At 63.3% G+C, this 17,667-nt stretch overlaps 1 protein-coding gene across 1 annotated transcript; it reads right to left on the reverse strand.

Annotated features, from left to right (window-relative positions):
• Window positions 1-782: 782 nt before the first annotated feature.
• Window positions 783-12,312, reverse strand: PTGS1 (prostaglandin-endoperoxide synthase 1). The gene is made up of 11 exons (XM_074923468.1): window positions 12,187-12,312; window positions 6,577-6,693; window positions 6,273-6,413; window positions 5,460-5,603; window positions 4,867-5,048; window positions 4,682-4,765; window positions 4,115-4,361; window positions 3,247-3,533; window positions 2,427-2,574; window positions 1,701-2,076; window positions 783-1,622 (listed from the first exon to the last, which is right to left on the reverse strand). Exons 1-10 carry the CDS (start codon window positions 12,293-12,295, stop codon window positions 1,721-1,723), a joined length of 1,815 nt encoding a protein of 604 aa, XP_074779569.1. The 5' UTR covers window positions 12,296-12,312; the 3' UTR covers window positions 783-1,622; window positions 1,701-1,720.
• Between the last annotated feature and the right edge of the window lie 5,355 nt (window positions 12,313-17,667).

A 17,667-nucleotide genomic window follows, 5' to 3' on the forward strand; every position in this document is an offset into this window, starting at 1 on the left:
ACACCTTCTGGAGACACCGGGCACGTGGATCCCAGTGTGGATTTGAGCCACGCTGACACTCTGGACAGTGGTTGCTCCCCATTTGCTGCCATTTGGATTTTTTTTTTTTTTTTTGAGCATTGCATTGCTGGCTGAGTGAGGAAGCACAGCGAGGGTCGTGGTTCTTGGGCGGGGGTCACAGCACAGGGTAGAGCTGGTGGGGCAGATCCTGGGGGAGAGATCCCCACCGCTGCCACGTAACCAGTTGTCAGCACATGTGGGTCATTCGGTCCCTGGCACAGCATCACCACTGCGTGCTGGTTTCCCACCCAGAGGGGCAGGGAAAGGGGAAAGCTGGGGAAAGGGAACTGTGGGATGGGAAAGGACCATGTCCTTCTCTGGGCTTGCTGCTCAGCACTTGTGCACCACGCGGTGCTGCGTGGGAGCGGTGGGACGGGGTGTCTGTGTGCCAGGACGGCTGGGCAGGGCACAGGCAGGGCAGTGCAGAGGCACGCCGTTAGGGAACTAAAATCCAGACAATATCCTGGTAAAACCATCTCATTTCTGAAGGGTTAAAGAAAGCAAGTGAGAAGGCTCTTGCCTTGGGAGTCTCTACTTGCAGATGTTCCCTTGCTACGATGTCCTAATGTGTCCCTGCCAAGGCACCAGCTCTTTAAATCTGTAACACCTCCCTATAACTGATTTTATTATTGCCTGGAAGTGCCTCAAAACCTCTTCTTGAGGAATTTGGATCATGACATACTTGGTTGATCGGGAATTAAAAAATCAGCTTGGAAACTGGCTGGAGGAAGTAAGAGGAGTTTTTAAAATCATTTATTATTTTAAATGTCCATTTTCCTGGAGGTGAACCGGGATCTGATGGGGATCAAGGCCAGTGACAGTGGCTGCCAGCTACCATGTCATCATGTCAGTGAGGGCTGACATCTGCGTGTGTTTCTGGAGGAGGGCAGGAACAAGCTCTGTGTGCCTTGGGGATGCCGTTTGCTGAGCTATTAATGCAGGGAAGTGTAACGATCGTAGGATGGAAGAGACTTCACCGCTGTGTTTGCACAGAGGTAGCGTCCTGCTCCGAGCAGCCCAGCGTGGGCAGGCAGCGGTGCCGGGGTCCCACCCAGCGGGTGGGAGACACAGGAGGACTGGGAGGTCTGATCTGATGCTTCTCCCCACGTCTCCTCCTCCAGAAATGCTGCTTTGGTTCCTTCTTCTTGGCCGTGTCTTGGCTGTGCCCGGCTGGGCAGGCTGGGGTGGACGGACTGCGAGGGCTCCCTGGGCTCTGTGCTCCTCTGGCCCGAGCGGGGAAGCCCTGCAGAAGAGGGGCTGCTGGTGGCCTGGTGCTGGAAAGCAGCGGGGACAGAGAGTGACAAAGCACAGGGGAATCCTGAGCATCCCGGGGAGATGGGCGTCCCCTGGGGAACCCCAAAGCTGGCTTAGTGCAAGGGATTCATTAGCAAAAGAATTGAGTCTGCTGAGGGAAGTGGTGGCAGCCACTCTCCTGAGGCACTTGAGCTTTTCACAGAGCTGGTACCAGCCTCTCCTTGAGGGCTGGTGTGGAGGATGCCCAGGATGGGACCATCGTCTGTCCTGCTCCTGTCGGCACAGTGGTCTCTGTATCCCACTGCTCCCTGTGGGAAGGAACGGGATATTCAGCGCCAGGCCGGGAGCTCAGCTCAGCCGGCGCCTGGCCAAGGACGGTCTCTAACCTGGGCAGGCTGTCCTGGTGCTAGAGCTCAGTAGATGATCCACCACCTCGAGGGCTGCCGGTTTCCACGGCATCCGGCACACGAAACGCCACGTAGGGGCACTTCTTCACATTGAGGCACACGAGCTTCTCGAGCGACGCTGTCTTAACTATCTCAAAGCCGGTTGCTCCACCGAACGTACTGGGTTTCCAGTACTCTGGGGAGCAGATGGGGTTTCCAAGAAGCCCTTTCAGCGAAAACGGAGCTCCAATCTCCACCATGCTTTCCCCAAAAATACCATTGGGTTGAGGTTTCTCAAGCAACAAACCCGGATAAAACTCCAGAGCATCAATGTCTCCATAAAGCTCTTCCAGCTCTGCCGCCTTCTCTTCCTCTCCTGCACCAGGTGAACGTCAAGAGTGGTTTAGCAAGGGAATTGCCCCCCGGCAAGGACTGGCCTTGCTGTGGGTAACGGGAATGTGACAGCAGTGAGCCCAGCTCCCAGGCACAGCCCTCCAGACCTCATCCAGCCCCGCAGGCGGCAGGACCCCGCAGCCAAGGCATCAGCCCTGGCTGCCCCGGTGCGAGGGGCACGACCAGACGTGGAGGGGCAGGAGCGGCTGCTCTGCCAGGCCAGCCCAGCAGCAGGGGGGCAGCTCGTGGTCTTGTACCCCCGCTGCAGGCACAGAGCATCTGCACAGCCCCAGTGAAGCCCCGAGAGCTCCTGTGGCAGCGCTGCAGCCCTACCTGTTAGCTCCTGAAAGGACTTGTAGGGCTTCATGCCAAACCTCTTCCGATACTCGTTAAACGGCTGTAGCCTCAGCTGCCGGGATTCCTTGATGACCCCAATGGCCACTTCCAAGACATTAGCGTTGATGGTTTGTCCCCCACCGATCTGGAGGGCAAAAACACAAGGAGGAGCACACGTAAGGCACAAGGCAGCACCAGCAACCACTCCAGGGGAGCCACCACACTAAAACATCCATGTCCTGGGCGTGGTGATGTGGAGACCAGCAGCAAGAGTGGGGATCACTGGACAGTGCCAAAAACCAGCTGTAGAGTTCTGTTCCCAGGGCAGGTCAGAGAATGGTGCAGGAGAAGCCCCAGATGGACGGTGACCCACTGGCCTGGGAGGAGGGGAGAGAGCATGGGGGTTTGGGGTCACGGGGAGAACCCAAGCACCCAAAGAGCAGCCGGTCTGCACCTCAGCCTTGCTGCTTTACAAAAGCAAAGAGGGTCAGAAATGTAGATGTAATGGCTGGGAAGGAAACATCCATGTGATGGCAGCAAAGAACAGCACCAGACAAGCTGCTCCCGTGCCCAGGCTGCTCCACAGCCCAGCCTGGGCGGAGATCCCGGCTCACAGCAGGCTCCTGGCATCACCCCGAGTCCTGAGCACAAATAAATGGGGCTGCCAAGGCCCAGCCTTGCTACGGTGCCTGTGGGGAGGACTCACAGTGTGCCCGTCCGGTAGAATGTATGGATGTGTGACGTGCAACCCACTGCCTTCACGGTACCACCCGCATCCCCCCTGGGGTCCCACAGCCCTGAGAGAGCAGGACCTTACCCTTCCTGCAATCTGCTTGGAAAAGGATTCCACCAGCGCCTCCACGCCGTAGTCCATGAGCATGGAGGTGTTGTAGAGGAACTGCTCGTAGCTGTACTCCTCCCCCTGGATGATGAAGGAGTCGGGCATCAGCCCGTGCCAGTGATAGAGCTGGTTGAACTCCACCGCGATGCGATTCCGGTACTGGAACTGCGTCCCAAACAGCAGCTCGGGGTCGAACTTGAGGCTCAGGTAGTACCCGCTGAGGTGCTGGACATAGTCTTCAATGACGATCTTAATGGTCTCCCCTGGGCAGGAGGTGAGAGAAGCAGCTGGCAGCTGGCAGCAGCCAGAGCCACCAGCTCTGAGATGTTACCCATGTGCTACAGCAGCGTGTCCCAGCACCCATCCACCACCTGGGACCTTTCTGACTATGGGCTTGTTGAGTTGCTTGGGAATTTGTTTTCAGTGAATTATTTTTTCACCAGCAAAGCTCAGTCTGACAAAACCGAAATGGTTCCTGAGGAAAGCTGACCTTGATAGGCTTCTTAGAGATAATGCGGTGACATGGCTTTTTTCTGGATTTTGGTCAGAAAAAAGGTTTTTCATGAGATTAAATTTATAATGAACATTAAAATGAAATCATTCAAAATTATGACAAAATTATTCAAAATTAATTTTCTTGATGGATCAAAGCCAATTTTTGCTCTATGGCCTAAAGCCAATAATCCTCAGAAGACTTCCAGAGAAACTCCTCCAGCTCTTACAGCCAGCCTGGCCACCACCCTCAGACACAGACCGACCAACGCCCAGGTCCTTGGGGCTTGCCCAGGGAGGTGGGACACGGGGCTCCGAGGTGCCCCAGCCCTGCGGCGCCGCCGGTCCTCACCGATGAGGACGAGCCGAGCCGTCTGGAAGAGCTGCTCGTCGCTCCAGGTGGGGTGCTCCCGTTTCAGGACGTCGCAGACGCGGTTGTGCTCACGCAGCCAGAGCGTGGCATACATGCAGAGCCCCGGCAGCAGCCCAAACACCTCCTGCCCCATCGCCAGCTGCTTCTCTTTGGGGATGGCAGACGGGTAGACCATGTGAACCGGAGCAGCAGTGACCATGGGGGGATACACCTCTCCATCCACCTCCTTGGGAGACAAAAACGGGATGGCAGAAAGGGAGAAGGGGAGAAAACGCCGCCGGTGAAAGCCTGCCCAGCCAGGACCTGCCTCCCTGCGGGCACCACGGCTGCTCTCCTGCAAGCAGTGAGCGGGACAGAAACACCCCCCTCATACAGCCCTGACTGCTGCTGCCAGAACAGCTACACCCCAAAGCTCGTCCCTCTGGCATGGCACCTCCAGCCAGCAGCCCCACAGGACATCAGGGCTGGGGGCTAGCAGTGGGACATGGGCTTCAAACAACCCTGGATCACAGGGCTGAGGTGTGTTTCGGTCATGCCGGGCGGTACCTGGAATTTCAGCTTCCCGTCTCTGAAGAGTCGCAGCTGGTGCTGCCGTTCCAGGTTGTCCCCGTACAAGTGCCCAAGGTCGACCTGCCGAGAGAGCCTGGCATCGAGGCTGCTCCGAAAGGCCGTGCACACCCCGCTCCCCCTCCTCACTCCCCGCATGCCCCCGCACCCCCAGCGCCCCTCACCCCGTGCCCCAGCGCCTTGGTGAAGCCGCGTCCCATCTTCCCGGACGTCTTGAAGAACTGGTGGGTGAAATGCTGGGCGAAGAAGGCAAACATCAGGTTGGTGCCTTGGGGATCGGCTTCAAACTTCTGCCGCAGCAGGAACCTCTCCGCCAGGAGCTGGGGGTCGGGGAGCTGCTGCTTCCCTGTGAAGGATGGAGGTTGAGGGCAGATGCCCCGTGCTGACCCGGCCGGGTACCAGCACTGGCCATGGGGCTGCTGGCGAGCGCTCCTCTGTCTGCTGCAGCGCCAGGCACTGACTCATCTGCACAGGCACCTTACAGCCCTCTTACACAGACTCCGACATGCCCCAGCAGCCCAACCTGAGCTGTCCCAGCAGCGTTTCAGATGCCATCAAGCTCCTCCTGCCCATGGGACCAGCTCGGGCAGGACAGCGCCAGCGGCACCTTGCAGATGTGTCCGTGGCAGCGAAAGCTCGGGCACGGGCAGGTGGGAAAACTGATGCTGCGCCGGGAACGGACTCAGGGTGCTGCTCCAGCAACTCAACCCCACGCCTGGCACCACGCAGTGCCAGCCCCCCCGGGCCAGCCGCCTACCTTTGGTCCCCATGGGCGTCGGGCAGTTGTCCGGCACGGGCGGGAGGACGCGGGTGTAATAGCTGACGTTGGCGTAGGCCTCCCAGCTGATGTAGCCATAGTCAGAGTTGTAGGTGGGAGGGCTGGGGATGAGATTGGCACGAACTGGAAGGAGAGAGGGGAGGTCACCACGGTGGGGCCCGGGGCATGGGGCAGCACCCCACAGGCTCTGCCCCCAGCCCCTGCCCACCCACTCAGTGCTGCCAGATGTCCTCCCCTGACACTCCAAAAACCAGAAAGGGGCCGGCAGCAGAGGCATGTGGGTGTCCCAGCTTTGCTCTGAGCCTTTTAAAGGCTGCAATTCCCCGCAGAAGGATCATCCTAATGCACTAATGGATTCTTGGATGATGAATGAGATGGCAACCACACAGAAATGGTAACACCAACAGCCAGAGCCTTGTGAACATGTCGCTATGGCTCCAAGGGCTGGAACCTAAATATTTATGTAAAGAGGTGAATACGGGGACATGAGTAACAGGGGCCATATTTCCACAGGCTGCTTTCCGTGTGACTGCTTCAGAGCCCTTTGGCCCAGGGAGCGCAGTGTGCTGGGAGCTGCTCTTCCCTCTGGCTGGCAGCCTCCTCCGGGCAGGGTGGTGGGGTGAGGGGGTGACAAACCCCTGGGTCTCCCAGTGAGGTGACTCAAGCCTGGTGCCCACCACGCCCGTGGGAGCTGCCCAGCATCACTGCAGCCATGCTACCTGCCCCTCTGCTGATGCCTGGGGGGAGTCCCCAAGGCCCTGCTGCACCCCGAGACCCGCTCCAACCCCTCACCTGTGAGCACAAGCCTCATGAGCGTGCCCCTGATGAAGGTGCTGTTGATAATGTCCCAAAACCACTTGAAGTGGGTCAGGACAAAGTGGTAGAAGGCAGGACTGGGCTTCAGCAGGTTGTGGAGGCGCGTCCAGAGCTCGGCTGGGGGAGACAGACCAAGTAAATTGCTCGTCCCGCTAACAAAGTTCGCTGACGACCCCGGCCCACCCGCGCTGTCACTGCTGGAGAGAGCACGTGCTGCAGGCGCAGCGTCCCGCGCCAGGACCCATGGGTGCCAGCAGTCCTGCAGGCCGGAGGGACTTACGGGAGGTGCAGTTGGCCCCGAAGTATCCCGTGCGCGTACAGTCACACTCGTATCCTCCCAGGCCGACCCTCACACACACCCCTTGGTGCTGGCAGGGGAAATAGCAACAGGGATTCACTGCGGGGAGAGAGAGAGACATCACCACCACAGCGTCACCATGACCGCTGGCTCCCGGCTCCTCACGGGGTGACACTGCCCAGGACACAGCCGAGCCAGGTCCGACTCAGGGGGATGCACCCTGGGGGTTCCCCTGAGACAAGGTGCTTTGATGCCAGCCACCTCCGTGAGCCCAGTCCCACAGTCTGGTGTCAACGATGTGCTGCAGGAGCTGAGCACTGCCCTCGTCACTGCAATATCAGGCCTGCGGTAGATATTATGGCTCAGCTTTTACCTCCCTGGTGAGGTATTTTGGGCCAGAGCATCGCTTCAGCACTGTCCCTCCTTCCTTGTGAAATCAGCTTTGTCTGAAGCACCCGGGATTGCCAACAGAACCATCTGCACCCGCAGCCACGCGCTGACGGGTGCTGCGAGCCCAGGCCCCAGCTCAGGCTGTTGCTGCCAGGGCCATGCCCTGCCTGGTGCCCTGTGCCACCACGGGGCCACGTCACGGTCATCTCCTGCACAGCCAGGGCTGTAGCCTTGTGCCCCGGGGCTGCTGTGCCCCAGGAACGCCAGCGCAGGATAAAGCAGCACAAACACAGCACCGGTGTTAATAATAATAATAATGGCAATTGTCGGGGCTGAAGTTTGCTTTGGCAAGCCGCTCCTCCGCCCTCGCAGCCCCGAGCGGATGAAAAGGGCCGATGGCTGAGCTCACTCCCGCCTGGCCCCTTCCTCCACCACCCTCATGCCCCAGCCTGCAGGGGCGAGATAAGGGCCCTTCCCGCACACCCCCCGGCAGCGGGATCCTGCGGGACACAGGGGGACCCCCGCGGCATAAAGCAGCTCCCGGCGCTGGGGCGGTGCGAGGCACCCATCCGCACCAAGCCCCTCCGATCCACCCGGAGGCACCTTGTAACCACTATTCACAGCCCCTCCAAGAGCAGCAAAACTCGGGGGAGAAAGAGAACCGAGAGCCGGGGCGACCAGAGACCCCTCTGCCTTTCGTTAGCCCAGGGACCAGGGTGAAAATTCAGATGTCCTCTGCCCCAGCTGCCTCCCAAAAGCCTCACTGCTGGCAACCTCACGGAGCTGGGTCAGTCCCCGCAGACCCAGGATGGAGCCTTTGTGCCCCGAGAATAAAAGCACCAAGAGACGAGTCCTCCTGGAACGCCCCTGGCTGAGGATCTGGGGGTGCATCCGCAGGACGGCGGTCACCAGCCCCACCGGGACGCGGCGTCTGGGGACAGGGGTGTCACCGACACACAGCGCTCGGCTCCGGTGCCACCGCCCGCGGGGATGGGGACGGGCAGCGTGGCCTCAGCACCAGAAGGGACCGAGAGCCGTTCCCGGTGTGCCCGGTGGCGTGGCTGAGGAAGGAAGGTCTCCCGCATCCATCGACTGCTCCGTGTGCTCCATGAGCTCACCAGGCCCCCGCCGGACCTGGTTCAGATTCTTCTGGAATTTGGGAACAGGTTCCAATGCTGGGGTGGAGTGACAGGCATGCAGAATAGAAACCACATTTTTTCCATAGGAAATTACAGCTAAAAATTAACATCTTTGAAAAATAAGGCTAATTTTGCAAAGTTGTTCAGTCTCCCAGGCAGCCACATGCTCGGGGCAGGGCAGGGGCTGCCCAGGAGCCCAGGGCTCGGCCAGCAGCTCTGCCCTGGCTGCACTCAGCCCTGTGTCCCCAAATCCCTCTAATCACGGGGGCCAGCTTGCAAAGACGCGTTCAGCTCCCAGCCCTTCCATCAGCCTCCCTTTCATCTCACATCTTTTCATGTATCCAGATGAGGCATCAGGCAGGTTCTTCTTTATCTCAGACAAATTAAGGTCAGACCACCCGTTTGGTTTTTTGCAAGAGGGGAACTTTTGCAAAGGGAGCCGTGTTGCAGCGCAGCTGGTGCATCCTCCGGGCTATTCCTGCATCAGTAGCTCTACACTCAACTCTGCTGCAAACTTTGCAAGCAACTAAAAATGCAGCCCCGTGCCGTGCCTGGTGCAACCCAGGGGGATGTGGGGATGCCTGTGGGCACCACAACCCGGGGCTGGGAGGATGCTCCATGCCGGCAGGTCGTGTCCTGCCCCATTCCCCCAGCTGACGAGGGGAGCCAGGAGAAGTTCAGTTTGCCGGGGACGTCCCGGCGCAGGGCTCGATGGCGTGTTGTGGCTGAGCACTCCTCCACGGCGGGTTTGGCACCACGCCGGGCTTGGCCGAGCTGTCTCCTCCTGCGGTTCACGGCGGTGTCAGCGCCGCGGGGTCTCGGAGGTGGGGTGGGACCGGCATGTTCCAGCCAAAAGGACAGGAGGGGGACGGAGCGTGTCCTGGCCCGCGACAGCAGCCCCCTCACGTCCTTTCGGAGCCTCCCTCCCGCCGTGGCTCCCTGCCTCTCCCCACCCCAGCCAGGAATCCTGCGCCAGGATGGCTCCAGGTGTGGGGAAAGCTGGTGCCAGCCTCCGCGCTGGAGCACAGCCCCCTCCGTGACGGCAGAGCTGGTGAACACGCTCCATCACTGCTGAAAAATGCCAGATTTCGGGGACAACATCCGCTCTGCAAACCACAGCCAAAGCAACCTGGGGTGAATCACGGCCGGGCTGGAGCAGACTTGCTTGATGGGACATGGCTCTGCGGCCGCAGGCTTTGAAGATGATGAAAGGCTCACGCACTTGTTTTTCTGATTCAGGGAGGTTTCCTCGGGCCCACGAGCTGTTCATAGCACAGGCAGTGCAGCCAGATTGTCATCTGCAACCACTTCTGGGCGGCACCGTGAGCAAGAGCAGCGTGCCAGGGCCGCAGCTGCACACCACGTGGGGCTCAGCGATCCTCCTCCTGGCACCTGAGCCCGGCTGCCAGCCCCAAGGAAGGGCTACGGGCGGGCAGCCGGGCTGGCTGGAGGGGATGATGCAGCCCTGGGGCTCTCTGTGGCAGCAGGCCCCCCCTCTTTGCAGCCACGCACCACGAGGCAGGTGATGTCTGGGTGCTGCCGCACCTCCTGTTTGCCAGTGGGTGAAACGGTGTGAACTGTGGAATGGCTGTGGAGAGGACGGTCAGGTTTATTTTGCAATAACACTCGTGCAAAGATACACCCCTGAAGGCAAGCCAGGGCAATATCTGCAGGGGAAAACAGAGAAATACCATGGGACCAGCTTGGCTCTGCTCACAGCCAGAGGAAAATTCTACAGAGAGTAAACATCACGGCTCGGAACCACGGTCCAGCCAGCAAAGAGTCAAGTGTAAGTTCTCTAAGCAGCAAACACCAAAGGAGCAGAGCCCAGAGTAAGCCAAACATCCTGTTATTTGGTCTCCAAGAGCAGATCCAAGGGCAAGATTAGGCTGTGGTCCTCCTGGCGCAGCACTGGGGAGGAGCAGGAGCCTGGTCGCTCTGCTGACAGCACCTTGGGGCACAGCGCAGTTCCCCTAATTCCTCAATCAGATATCTCCCTCCCTAATTAAGGCTTGGAAGAGAGCCATCCTTTCATGTATATCCCAGGTATACTTTTTCTTTTCCCCCACGTAGTGAAATTTGCTTTGATCCTGGCGTGCAGCAGTCAGCTCCAGGGTTTGGTCACAGCTGCGTCATCGCCATTCCAGCATGTGTCTGTCCCCACTGTTTCAGGCATGCAGGTCCCCAGTGGGTCCCCAGTGGGTCCCCAGGCCCTGTCCTGTGCCCAGCAGGACACATGGCTGTGGCTCCTGGCTGTCCTCAACCCCCAGGAGGAGCTTCTCAGGGAGATGAGTTCCATGCCAGGAGATGGCCAAGCTGGAGGAGGAACCACACAGAGGCTGTCCCTTGCCTGTCCCCACCATTGTGGTCCAGCCCAGTGGGTGACAGCCAGGTCCATCCCAAGGGGTCCCTCCTTTCGTGCAGACAGGCCCCGCAGCGGGGTGCCAGCTGCCTCCCCAGCACCACCCCTCCTCCAGCGCTCGCTCCGGCTGCGCCTGCTCTGCCCCTCCAGCCCAAGGCCAACCAGCCCGGAGAGCTGCAGGGTGGCTTGGCCACGCTGGGGGCACCCAACCCCGCTGTCCCCAGCAGCCAGACCTGCCACCTCCCTGCGGGTCGCACCCCCACTCCCGGAGTCCCCCACAGAGCAGGCACGGCCACAGCCACGGGGCCTCAAGACGCTGCAACCCCGGGTCGTGTTACCCTTTCAGACACATACGCTGCTGAAACTGGGAAGTCCCCACCTCGGGGTCACTGTTTTTGCATAGGACCCGCTGCTCCGGCGCAGAGGGGTCCCCCCTCTCCCAGCAGGAGGCCACGGGGAGGGAGCGCGGGCCGTGGGAAGGGCAACGTGTCCCGCTCCAGCACTTGGCTCTGCCTGCTCAGCCCAGAGCCGCTGGGTGCGGGTCACTTCTCCCACGGTCCCACCTCCCCCCGCAATGGGGGTGTCTGCTCAGCTCCACACGCTCAGCTCGTGCCCGTTTTGGGGGTTCTCAGGGCTGCTGGAGACACCGTTTGCAGCGCAGGTGGCCGGAGCCCGCCGAGGGACGCAGCCCATGCGCTGGGGCTGGGTTTGCTGAGCGCGTTACTTTAGTGAGGAACTGTAAAACCTGAGAAGTGCCGCGAGCTTCATGCTGGGATGGTGTTTTTCTGCGGGGAGGAAGGTCATTTCACAGAAGAGGGACTGGAGTCATGGGCCCATTGAGGACCTGGAGGAAACCGCACCGTAGGGGCTGGGGATGGCGCAGACGGGGTTCCAGATGTGAGTTTATGTCCCAGTGTGAACCTCTGCCGCACGTGGGCACGGGAACGAAACGATGGCTCAGGCCACCGGAGCCATCCCTGCGGCTCCCAGCCCCCCGCCCTCACCCCCAGGCTGCAGTTCCACCCGGTTCGTGTCTGGGGAGCGCGGGGAAGGGCCCTGGCCACCAGCGCTCATGGATGCTGCTCCCTCTATTTTGAGAAGCCCCGTCCCAGCGGGGAGGCTGCAGCCGGGGTGCTGGCCCTCGGCCCGGGGGCAGGGCTACCCCGGGGTGGCCCCAGTCCCGTCCTGGCCCGGGGTGAGCGGTGGCCTTGGCGGGAGCCCAGCCCCGTCGTGCGGCCACTCTCGGGCCGGTGACGGCTCCTCCGGCCTCTGCGTGTGGTCCCTGCGCGGCCGCCGCGGGAGGGCGAGGGGAAGTTTGTTTTTCACGGGTGATTTTACTCTCCGCTCAGGCGTGACCGGCCGAACCCCGCAGCTCCGGGGACTCTTGCCCCAGGCGGTGTCCCCGGGGCTCCCTGCCAGCGATGCCGCGGCTCCTGCCCGCCCCGCGGCCCCGTCCTGCCAGCGGCGGGGCGAGGACCGGCCCGGGGCGATGGGCGCGATCCCGCCCCCGGGGCCCCCCCGGAGCGCGGAGCCGTCCCGCAACGCTGGGCCGGGGCTTGGGGCAAACGCCCCGACCGGTCCCGGCCAGCCCCGACCCCCGGTACTGCACCCTCCGGGACCAGGTTCCCCCCGCGCCTCCCGGTACCGGATCCCCCGCGGGTCTCCCGCCCGCCCTCCCGGTGCCGCCCCCCCCCCGCGTACCGGAGCCGTCGGTGGCGGCGCTCCCGGGGGCGCAGAGCAGCACGACGTGGGCGAGGAGCAGCCGCAGCCCCGCGGCCGGGGGGGCCCGGGCCCGGCACCCACCGCCCATGGCAAGAGGCAGCTCCGCCGGCGCTCCCGGCCCGCCGCCCCTCCTCCTGCCCCCCCTCCTCCCGCCCCCCGACGGGAGGGGCCGCCTCCCACAGCCCGGCCCGCCGGGGTTGGGGGGGGCTGCCCCTGCCCGCGCACCCGTCTCGGGGTCCCCGTGGGCACCCCTGGGTCCCCGGCCGTGCCTTCAGCGCCGTGTCCCCCAGGAGCCCCCTGCCCATCCCCAGGTCCCCCGCTGTCCCTCCCAGTCCTCACCAGCCCGAGCATGTCCATACCCACCTTCTGGTCCCCATGTCCCCCTGAAACCCCACGCCCTGGTCCCCACATCCCTCTGCATCCCCATGCCCACATCCTGGTCCCCATGTCCCCCTGGTCCTCACATCCCCCTGCATGCCCACGCCCTGGTCCCCACGTCCCCCAGCATCCCTGTGCCCACATCCCGGTCCCCAGGACCCCCATGCCCACATCCCCTGATCCAGATGTCCCCTGCCTGTGTCCCCATGCCCTGGGGCACCCTATTCCAGCTCGGGCAGCAGCCCCAGCCCCGCAGCGTGGCCGTGGGCTGTGGGCCTGGCTTGCCTCCCTCTGACCCACTGTGGGAGGCTGTTCCGGCAGCGCTGCCCGGCTGGCGCCAGGACCCAGGCTGCCCACAGGCACCAACAGCCAGAAAAGCTGAATTTATCAGTGAAACCATCGCTGGGTGTTTCCTGCCTGGCTGCTTTGTCCCCCAGCGCCAGCCTGATGACAGTGGGGACAGGATCAGGCCAGCCCAGGCCAGGCAGGCACCAGCCACCCCGCAGGGAGTGTGTCCGGCCAGGAGAGGCTCCGTGTGTGACTGGGGTGGGCGAGAGCTGGGCCGGCCACAGGGGATGTCCCCGAGCCTGGTGGCACCCAGAGCCCAGGGCTGTGGCTGCTCGCCCTGTCCCGTGCTGCTCTGCACCAGCAGCGGAGACCCCGACGTGGGCCTGGGCGTGTTTCACGATTATCTCGGGTTTTGCTGTCGCCTCCTGGCAGAGTGGCAGGAAGCCCCGGCAGGGCCGGGGGGTGCGCGGTTCCTGCGCGGTTCCTGCGCGGTTCCTGCGCTCGGCTGCGCGGTGGGGCCGGGGCAGGAGCGGGGCTGTGGGAGCCGGGCTCAGGCTGCGGGGCTTTGCTGGGTTCCAGCAGCAGGGAGGGACTGTCCCCACAGGGCTCGTGGCCTTCACAAGTGTCCAAAAATGAACAAGGGCCTCAGATCCAGCTTCAGCGGGAAAATGCATCAGCCACGACACAAACATGAGCTCAGCAGGCTCTGGATGCACCCTCGTAGGGTGGGGACAGCGGGTGCCTCCCAGTGACAAACACTGGAAAGGAGAGTCCGGTTTTGCAGTATGTGCGCAGTTGGTGCGGGCAGCGTGTGCTGTTCCTGCCTGTGCTCCTGCCTGCACTCCTCCCGTGCTCCTGCCCGTGCTCCTGCCTGCGGGCAGCGCCGTCCCTCCAGGCACTGCGCACCCAGCCGCTCGCCCCCCGGGCCTCGAGGATGGGCACCAAAGATAAAGCCACAGCAGGTCAGCGTTGAGCACGGAGGGATGGATTTTGCCAAGGTGTCGGGATGGTTTCAGCAGAAGCGGGAGGGGGGGTGTCAAACACTCACCAGCGCTGGGTTCACCCCCCACAGCCACCACCGGCCCCATGGTGTCACAGCCCTGCGGACAGCAAAGCCATTTGTCCTGCGGTTGTGCGTCTTTCCCCCCTGTCTCCACCAATCCCCGTTCCAACCTTTCCCCCTCCCTCCCCACACCCAACTCCCGGTGCTGTTGGCCCCAGCACTGGGCCCTGGCACACCCTGTGCCTCCCCGGGGCAGCCCGGCAGCCCTTGGGGGTGTCCCGGCTCCGGCAGCGCTCCCGTGCTCGCAGCTCCGCTCCCTTCCCTCTTGTCAGGTTTTAATAATCATTCGCTTGCACAATACGGGAAACGGTTGCAACAGCCCCAAGTCTGGCTGTCTCGCCAGGGCCACCAAGGGGCTGCTGTGGAGGGGTTGCCCCCGCGCTGCTGCGGGCAGGGGGGGGCCCTGGCTGTCCTGTGCACTCCCACTGCTCGCCCGGTACCGACCCCTCGCCCCAGGCGCTCGGTGCCCCCCTGGGCTGCTCAGCACACACCCACAGGCTCTTCCCGCGGTGACGGCTGTCTGTCCGAGCTGCAGCACGGGAGGTCTGTCCTCGTGTCCCACGACGGGAACCAGCTCCGGGTCCCCAGATGAGCCAGGGCAAGGGCGGGCAGTGCTGCCTGGGCACGGCGAGGGGGATTGTGGCCCCGCAGCCTCTCTCAGCGTGAGCATGAGGCCACCAGGGCACGGGAGGCACGTCCAGGGGTTTGCCATGGGCTTGGCAACGTGGGCGCTGGGTCCCGCCAGCGAACACCCCAACATTGCTCCGTAGCAGCGAGGGGAAGCTGCAGCGCGGTGCTGCCGAGCCCCATGTGTACATCACGTGCCGGGGGAAGGCAGGAGAAACCAGACAAGTGGAAAGGTTTCCTCCGGCCTGAGGAAGCCCCTTGGAGGGGTGAGGGGAGGCTCTCATGGGGCAGTGGCACCGGCAGCCCTCGCCCCAAGCACCACACCAGCCATCGACGGGCCGAGGACAAGGTCACCCACATCTGGTGGCTCAGTGGAGACGTCCCCCCCTCCCTGCCGGTGGGGCTGGGGGTGGTGAGTGGTACAAGGGGTGTCCCCCGGTCTCCAGACCCCAGATCATGGCCTGGTGTGCGGCCCCGCTGTCACCAGTCACGGAGCCGGGGATGGAGCGTGCGAGTTCCCAAAGTGCATGAACAGCCCCGAGTCTGCACCGGGAAAATAAACTCCCATGAGCAGGTTTGGGAAGAGCAAAAGCCTCCCCGGGGCCGGGCAGGTGTGGGGATGGGTGGCTGCTGCTCCGCCGAGCACAGGGCAGCAGCAGGGACGTGGCCTTGCCGCTGGGACTCTGGCTGGAGGGTTCCAGCTCTGAGCACCCAAAACCTTCTCAGGGGTGACTGCAGAAGTTCCCGATGCCCGAGGGTTGTCCCCTCTCCTCTCGTGCGGTGCCAGGGCCTCGCCGGGCCTCGTGCCACGCTCCCGGCCAGCTCCCCCCCGCCAGCCCCGCTCCGGCCTCACGCTGCTCTTCTGCTTTTTGCAGCAGCGGCCGCAGGCATCAGGGCTGCGGCTTCTCCCCTTTTCCTCTCGCAGCTTCCCCCCTCCTTCTGGAGACATCGCCGGAGTTTTGCTTCCTTTTTCTTTCCCCCTCCAGCGCAGGGGACACGCGACCGTGGCCCTGCTCCCTCTCCGGCTCTCTCGGGGCAGTTGGTGCTGCCCTGGGGACGTGCCGGCGCAGGGCTGGAGCGGGACCTGCCGCGGGGGTCTTGCCCCAATTTAAAACAGGCCGGGGAAGCGGTTTTGGAGGTGCGCTGCAGCCGGGCTCCCGCGCACCCCGCGCCCGCCCGGCGGGGCAGCGGCTCTGCCCGCGGGGGCCAAGGCCTGAGGCGCTGGTGAGGGGCCGCAGCCGTGGCCTGACCCCATCCAGGGCCCCCCCGGGCACATCCCGGGGCAGCGAACGGCGAGGCCCCGGTGCCGGCGGAGGAACCGGAGGGGCTGCAGGAGCCGGTGCTGCCGGCGCGTCCTCCCGTAGGGAGGCAGCAAAACACCGTCTATGGCAGCGCGGCCTCGGCTGGGGCTGCGGGAGGCACTGGGAGGCACTGGGAGGCACTGGGAGGCACCGAGCCTGAGCTGCTCTGCCTTGGGCTGCCCCGCAGCTCCCCTCCGCCCCCCCGGCACCCCCTTCCCCGGGGTTTGGGGTGACGCTGCCTTTGGGAACCTCAGTGCCACCGGACCCGAGAGCCTGGGGCAGGTTGGCACCCAAAACTCCTTCCCCGCCTCACCTTTCCAGGGGTGCTGGAGCCATGGGGACACCCCAGGCTGTGTCCCCACAGCTGTGGGGTGGGGGGCAAGGCGGCAGCTCAGGGAGCCCACCCCGGGCAGGCAAGATGCCACATGGGGCTGGCGTGGAGCCTTCCCGAGCCCTGCGTGGGGAGCAGAGCCGTGGGGCAGCCAAGGACCCGCAGGCTCCCCAGTCCGGCGCTCCGGGGATGGCCGTGCCTGGGAGGAGCGTGTGCCCTGATCCCAGGGGATCTGCGTCCCGGGCCCGACACAGCCCTGTCCCGCCTCGGGTGGGACGCGGCTCAGTGGGTGAGACCTTGACCATGGGCTGCGGGGGCTGGGCAGAGAACAGGGAATCCAAACCCCCCCGTTTTTCTACCGTGAGGTTAAGAGGCAACTGGTGACAAACCCCCTGTGGGGAAGGTCCCCAGTAACCACAGAACTTCAATCCAGCACAGTGGCACAGAAGATGCTGGTAGGTGGAGACCCTGTACGGGACATTGGTCAGGTCTGGTTTGCCCTGTGCTGGGCTCAGGGGGGCTGTGGGGGTGCGGGGCCAAGCGGGGCAGCCCCGGGTGCAAAGTTCTTCCCAATGACCGAGCAGGGCTGGCGGCCCCTTCGCCAGCTCCATCGGGCACTGCTGCAGAGGACCCAGAGTTTCCTCTGGCACGGGGAGCTGACAGATGCTGTTTGGGGGGCTACAAATCAGAGCTGAAAAGCTGGGGCTGGACAGCCTGTCTGGGAACTCGTAACCTGAGCCCCAGGAAAGGAGGACTCAGGAAAGCGCTTTCAGCAATCATATTCATCATCTTCAGCTCAGACTCATTAGGCTCGCGGAGCCCAGCCCCGCCACCGCCACCGCCTCCCGCACGCAGATAGAGCCGCTGGCTCAGACAAATAAATGCTTCCAGCTTCCCGGTGGATGCGGCAGGTCAGGGAGCATCTGATGCCAATTACCCATGGTGTAGGGTTCCCCGGCCGCGCTCGCCAGCACCGCGCAGCGAGGCGGCTCCCGCGCCCCAGCCCTCCTACCCGGGTCTGCCCTGGCCACGGGGGCGCTTGGCCGCTTCCACGGCCCCTCCAGTTTGGAGCGGCCCCATGGATCACCCTCTGCTCCCCGTGTCAGGAGCCGTGGGGGCAGCCAAGGAGGGGGTTTTAATCTCCCTTCGCAGGGGGAAGAGCAGCCCTGTGCCACCCATGTTTTGGGCTCCTTCATCCTAGGGGCCAGTGCAGGGATCACCCACCTGAGCGTTTCAGGGGATGCTTGAAGGCCACCTCCCCACATGGCCGTCCCCACCACGGCTGGCACAGCACTGGGCACCAGCGGGTCACTGCTGGGGTTTAACTCCCCCGGGTCACGGCCTCCCAGGCTGTCCCCATCACACACAAGGCTGGAGAGCTGCCCTGGCTGGTGCGGCAGGTTTGGAGCCATCCCAGACAAGGGTCTGGCAGAGCCCCGGGTGCTGGGCACCCACTTCAGCAAGCGGTGGGA

Source organism: Athene noctua, chromosome 20, assembly GCF_965140245.1.
Source record: "Athene noctua chromosome 20, bAthNoc1.hap1.1, whole genome shotgun sequence".
Lineage (NCBI taxonomy): Eukaryota > Metazoa > Chordata > Aves > Strigiformes > Strigidae > Athene > Athene noctua.